The sequence below is a fragment of the Charadrius vociferus genome, unplaced genomic scaffold (genome assembly GCF_000708025.1).
Source record: "Charadrius vociferus isolate BGI_N301 unplaced genomic scaffold, ASM70802v2 scaffold272, whole genome shotgun sequence".
Lineage (NCBI taxonomy): Eukaryota > Metazoa > Chordata > Aves > Charadriiformes > Charadriidae > Charadrius > Charadrius vociferus.
Genome location: NW_009647421.1, coordinates 1,687,259 through 1,693,258, shown reverse-complemented (window position 1 = coordinate 1,693,258; position 6,000 = coordinate 1,687,259). Strand labels below are relative to the sequence as shown.

General features: G+C 36.0%; 1 protein-coding gene across 1 annotated transcript in view; it reads left to right on the top strand.

Annotated features, from left to right (window-relative positions):
- Positions 1-331: 331 nt before the first annotated feature.
- FBXL17 (F-box and leucine-rich repeat protein 17) overlaps positions 332-6,000 on the top strand; it is a 275,618-nt gene continuing 269,949 nt past the window's right edge. The window contains exons 1-4 of the mRNA XM_009880482.1: positions 332-484; positions 1,044-1,166; positions 3,572-3,829; positions 4,615-4,746. Of these exons, the coding sequence (XP_009878784.1) occupies positions 332-484; positions 1,044-1,166; positions 3,572-3,829; positions 4,615-4,746 (666 nt within the window). The remainder of the gene's footprint in view (positions 485-1,043; positions 1,167-3,571; positions 3,830-4,614; positions 4,747-6,000) is intronic.

The following is a 6,000-nucleotide window of genomic DNA, read 5'->3' as shown; positions in this document are numbered from 1 at the left end:
ACTTCCATGTACCGTAGAAGGGAATAAAGTCCCCGTAGTGCACATGAAGAATATGTTAGGGAAGACAGTCTCAGTTATTCCTGCCAGGGGCAAAGGCAAACCCATCCGTTGGATTGCTTTCACTCAAGGACCTGGGTGCACTTATGGGGTGATACGGGAGGATGGGGAGGTCTGATGTGTACCTCACGGGGATTTTGGGTGAGAATAGCTAATGAATCAAATTGTATGATGTTAATTGCTTAATAACCCTGCCACTGTATGACATCATTACTATAAATGCTGTATGCCATATCAGTGGTACTACAGTAAGAATCACGCAAATTAATGACAGATGGACTTCAGCATCAAAAGCTGGGACACAGCCTTGTTGGCTGACCCAGATTCGCTAAATGAGTACCCTTGCTCAGTACGTAGTAGGGAAGTTGTCTGGGGGAGGGGACAGAAAAAGCCACTTGGTATTGCGCTGGGCTTTGGATTCCGGTTGGTGAGCGGTAGTACGTTAGTCATGTTTTGTATATTTCTCTATCAGCAGTATTATTGTTGTTTTCCTCTTTCTTTCGCTGTTCTGTTAATCTGTGAGCTTTGCCTTTTTCTTCCAGTTCTCCCCCTATCCCCATGCTGTGGGGGGAGTGAGCAAAAAAAAAAAAAGAAGTTTTTTTTATCTGAATCGGAATGGAAATGAAAACACCTTTTAACAGGTTTGCAAATAACATTGAACTATTATTTGTATTTGTAATTCTTTAGGTATGCCATCTCAGAAACACATGTGAAATTTGGTCTAAGAAATGAGTACTTAAGTAGCACACATTCTGTTGTTGCTTGTGCTAATGTGACTTATTAAATATTGTCAGCTGTTGTGGGATGGAGGTTTTTTTGTTACTGTCCTTGACTCATCAAGTTGGGGGCAAGTTCTAGAACAGTGTGTTGCAATGCATGATAAGACTTCTCTGTCTGTCTTTTACAATACAGGTTAGTAATAAAATATTTCTGTCTCTAAAAATGATTACTTCTGACAAATGATATTTTTTTCCCTTTCTTTACAGATATTTTCCAACTTATCCCTGAATGAACGTTGCCTTTCAGCATCATTAGTCTGTAAATATTGGCGTGACCTCTGTTTAGATTTTCAGTTTTGGAAGCAACTGGATCTCAGTAGTCGTCAACAGGTATGAAGGTATCATTGTGGAACAGTTATGTTTTGGTGACTTAGGATTTTTCTCAGAACTTGTACTCTTGACCAAAAGTAAACAAAAGAAACACATGAAATGGTGATGTCTGTGTTTTCAGGGATTTTTCTACTAGAGGCCACAGGTTCCAAATCCTTACGTCCATCCTTTAAATGTAGCTTCTTTTGACAGAGATCAGTTGTTAAAAAAGTGTGAGGACAAGTGCTCTTTCAGATGGATTGTGGGTTACCTGTCTCAAGTCTGTATCAGTAGTGACAGTTCCATTCATGTGAACTATCAGATTTCATATTAATTGAAAGACGTAGGTGAGCTTCTCTGAGGATTCTCTGTTTTGAAGAACGGCCACATAGCTGGTGCTTGCTGTGCTTGTTTTAAAAAATTTTCTTCAATTTTTCTTCAACTGATGTGGCTTCTACTGACCAGAAGACAGATTGTGTCTTTTTAGGCCTTTAGCCAATCTTAGAATTAAATATTTCTGGGATTCATGGATTTCATTTAGTGAGATCCTTACAGACCCTAGCCTTAGATTGTTCAGGTTAACTTTCCTCATTGGAAAACTTCTTTAAGGATGCCCATGTTGGCCACCCCCTTTAGCTTTCTTGTTACTTAATTACTTGTAGAGGTTTACAAAATGGTTTATTAAGAGTTTCATGAAAATACAGGGTGCAGGGAAACAAGCATTGGAGGGTCCCATTTGAAGAAGTGGCAACGTGAACTTGTCTTTGTGGGACATAAATAATCTACATGGGATATTATTTTCTGACCATGAATTCATAAGAAAGCATGCAAGTTCTCTTGCTTCTAGAATTACTAGTTAACGTATTTCTGAACCACTATGGAAAAGTCGTATAGCAGATTGTCTGATTTTTCTCAAGGGACTCCAAAGCACTCTCAGACCAGAGGTCCATCTTTTTGTTCTATGTGTCAAATAAGTCTCTTCTACACTGTCTTGAGATGTAGCCTTGTTTCTACTACAAAGGTTTTTAATGGTTTTGCCTGTTAGGTATGTTGGGATCTCAGTTTATCAGTTCTGACGTTGCCCTAAGAATCCTATCTTGCAAAATTTTTTTTTTGAGTTCCTAAATCAATATTAAGCACAAATGTTATCCTCCTCCATGTGTGGGGAGGGTTTGGTCATTTGGATTTTTTTTTTTGGTTATTGTTGGGGTGGTTTGTTTTTGGTTTTTTTTGGCGGGGGGTGTGTGTGTGTGTTCAGGCATTGTTTGTGGGTGGATTGTGGGGTTTTTCTTTGGGTGTTTTTGTTTGTTTGGTTTGGGTTGTTGGGGGGTTTTTTGCAATTTGTCATATTTTCTAGCTAACAGCTCCCTGATGAAATAGCAAGAAAAAAGATTAGACTTGCTACTAATGGAAAACAGATTGAATGCAGCAAAGAAAGTGTTTGTTTCTCAACTGTGTAAGAGAAAACCAAAAGGGATTGGTGTTGCTCTCTTGTCCTCTCCAGGCTTAAAGCTAAATCTCATCTATGCTAAGTGGTAGATAAGTATTCCTGAATGGTTTTGTTAGAAATACTTTCATCATATGTCACCAGTTTTTTTGAAGCTAAACTTTTAAAGTGGGGGAGTTCTATGCATTGTGTCTTACCCGCTTTGCGTGCGTTTGTTTTCTTTTAACTTAAAAGCTTCAGCATGAGGAATATCTTATGTTTCTTACCTGCTTGGTAGGACTGGCTTCTCTTAAAATTATTGATATGTTAGCAAACTACGACGTGTACAGGTATAAAGTGGATAGAATCTTTTTTCTTCAAAGGAGCTCTGGGAAAATAGTGCGTGTATCAGATTTAATGGTCTTTCATAGACTAATGCTTAAAATATGCAAGTATACTGTTTTAAAACTGAGCAAATAACTGAGGAAACTTCTGGGTTTTAATTAGCTTTCTTTTTTTTCTTTATTAATGTGTTCGTTCTTTCTCATCTTTTTCATTCACTGCTACCTTAAGTGACTGTTTTCCATTAAGAAGCCCATTGTTACCTGCTGGGTTTGGATGATTACCAAAGCCTAAGTAAAAACCTGTTGCATTTCAGAGACATAAAACCTTTACTTCTCTGTAAATGCTACCTTAGGTATGCGAGTAGAGTGCTGATATAGAAGGGCAAGCAAATACTTCTCTTCTAAAGGATGGAGAATTCTTTGTCTAAAACATGAAGAGGACCATTAACAGTTATTTTCTTCAAGTGTTGGAGCGGATTTCTTTAGAGATAACTATAAAACTGATTATACCAGTATGCTCTTGTCATGGAAAACAAATCTTTTCATTCTCCCAATAGCTTACAGAAATGTGTCTTACAAATATTAGTTTTTGTTCTAATGAAATTAAAGATGTCTATGAAAAAAGTTAAATTTGAATATTTGGATTTTCATTGCAGGTCACTGATGAGCTGTTGGAAAAGATAGCATCAAGAAGCCAGAATATTACTGAAATCAATATTTCTGATTGTCGCAATGTATCTGATACAGGAGTATGCATATTAGCAATTAAATGTCCTGGACTCCTGAGGTATACTGCCTACAGGTGTAAACAGCTTTCTGACACCTCTATCATTGCAGTTGCCTCTCAGTGTCCTCTTCTTCAGAAGGTGCATGTAGGCAATCAAGACAGACTCACTGATGAAGGCCTAAAGCAGGTAACCACCCATTCCACGAATTTCTTTTGTAAATTTAGTATCTTTCAACTTCTTACCAGGTAAAAATAGGGACATGGAAGAAGGTACCCTCTTCTAGGATTTAATTAGAATCAGTTAACCTCTTCTACTTTAAAAATTGGTTTATGGACATATTTTCTTAGTGCAGTGAATGCTGTTCTCTAAACACTGCGCATACTTTTTTTTTTTATTAAATAATATGCAGGGATTAAATGATCTGTTTTGTAATGAAATCTCCAATTTGACATCCTATACTTCACCTCTGGCTGATTGAGCTTTCCTGAGCTTAGTTGCTATTTGGAATCAGTGTTTAAATAACTCTTTTTTGCATCATGAAAGCTGAAGGTGCCTGAGATCTTTATTTGTTAGGCATGTAGGAAAGTTTTATCAACTGTCTCTGTTGTGTTAAAGGAACATTTAGGGTAAGCTGTGAAGAGTTACGTTAAATCAAATATGCTGTCAATGGTCTAGCATATAGTCATTGTTAGCCACTGTTAGCCACTTACATATACGTGCAATAACTAACTTCTTCTGCGCTGCTCTTAGTTCCATTTTGTTGACTATAGTTGGCAACTTCATTTTGTCATGTGTGTAATTATAATCTTTCTTGTTTGTGTACAGTGCTTACAAAACCTGTAAAGAAAGATAATTTTTAAGGGGTGACGGAGAAGCAGAAAGAAATCTTAACTCCCAGCTCTCCAGTTCAGTCAAATGCTGTTTTTTTTTCCTTTATTCTTAAATACTTGCTTTGATTTCATTAATTGCAGCTGGGATCAAAATGCAGAGAACTGAAAGACATTCATTTTGGGCAATGTTACAAGATCTCAGATGAAGGAATGATCATTATAGCTAAAGGCTGTCTGAAGTTGCAGAGAATATACATGCAAGAAAACAAATTAGTAAGTACTTGTCATGATTTTTTTTTTTCCACAGCATTTTTTCATTGTCAAAGCTTTCTCTTGCTTTTTGTCTGTGTAAAAAGTTCTTCTGAATAGCTGCTTTTTGGCAGTGAATTGCTTAAAAATGTTCTCTAGCTGTGAAAATCTAGGTCCTACAGAGGTAGCTCAGAAGATGACTCAAAGTACAAGTTAAGCTAATGCTATTCCAGATACATGTTATCTTTTGGTTTCCACATGACATTCCAGGAGTTAATTGTTTGGGACATGCTTGATTTGTGTAGGAAAATGCTTAGTCCCTACATAATGTTTCTTTTTACCAGTGGGTTTTTCTACAGTAAAAAGTGCAAACTTATCTAAACTGAAAGATTTTTTGGGGGTTGAGTTCTTGATAACAAATAATACACTTCAATAATGTTTTCTTGAAATATGTCACTTCCTCATCAGGATGCAGTAGAGTAGTGTGCCTGTGCTAGTAGAAGGAAGTTGTTGAGGAATAATAACACTATCTTGTGTCTTAATTATAAGCAGTCTTTGAAATTATGGTTTCTAATACTGAAAACCAGTATCTACTGGAATGGCATAGTAGTACACTGGCTTTAATTATTATTTTTTTTTTTCCTTGCAAGTGAGTAGAAAAATTTGCTTGCATTTCAATTCTTAACTGTCAGCTAATGTCAGGGTTATAACCATTAGTTTGAAATCTGCTGAACAGGAACAAATACATTGTCTTTATGAGAAAATGGCATACCTTATACTCAGAGTCATTTGATATTTGGCTTCAAATACAGAAACATGATAGTTTTAAGATAGTTTTAAGATGGTAAGATGGTTCATTTGAGAATGGTTTCTATTTAAAAAAAAAAAAAGCCATTTATTGGTTTTGATCAAATTGTAGGACGTCGAGAAATAGGAGATAATGGCCAAAACTGAGACATCTCATAGTAATTCAAATGCAGAAATAAAATCTTGAGTACTGTCAAAATTAGTCCTTGTAAAATTTATCTAATACATTAAAATCTTTAATTAAAGAAAAGGAAGAGAAATTAAAGTTCTGAGAAGCCTGGAAGTAAAGCATACTCCTGCAAAAATTAACTGGAGAAAGATAGGGAAATTCAAAGTATCTTTGAATGAAGGAGGAAAAACTTGTTATGCATAATCAAGGTTTGCATAATGGTATGTGAAGGATTACTTAATTGTACATAAATATGATTATATGTATAAATACCCACATAAGTGCGTTCTCATTGGAAAATA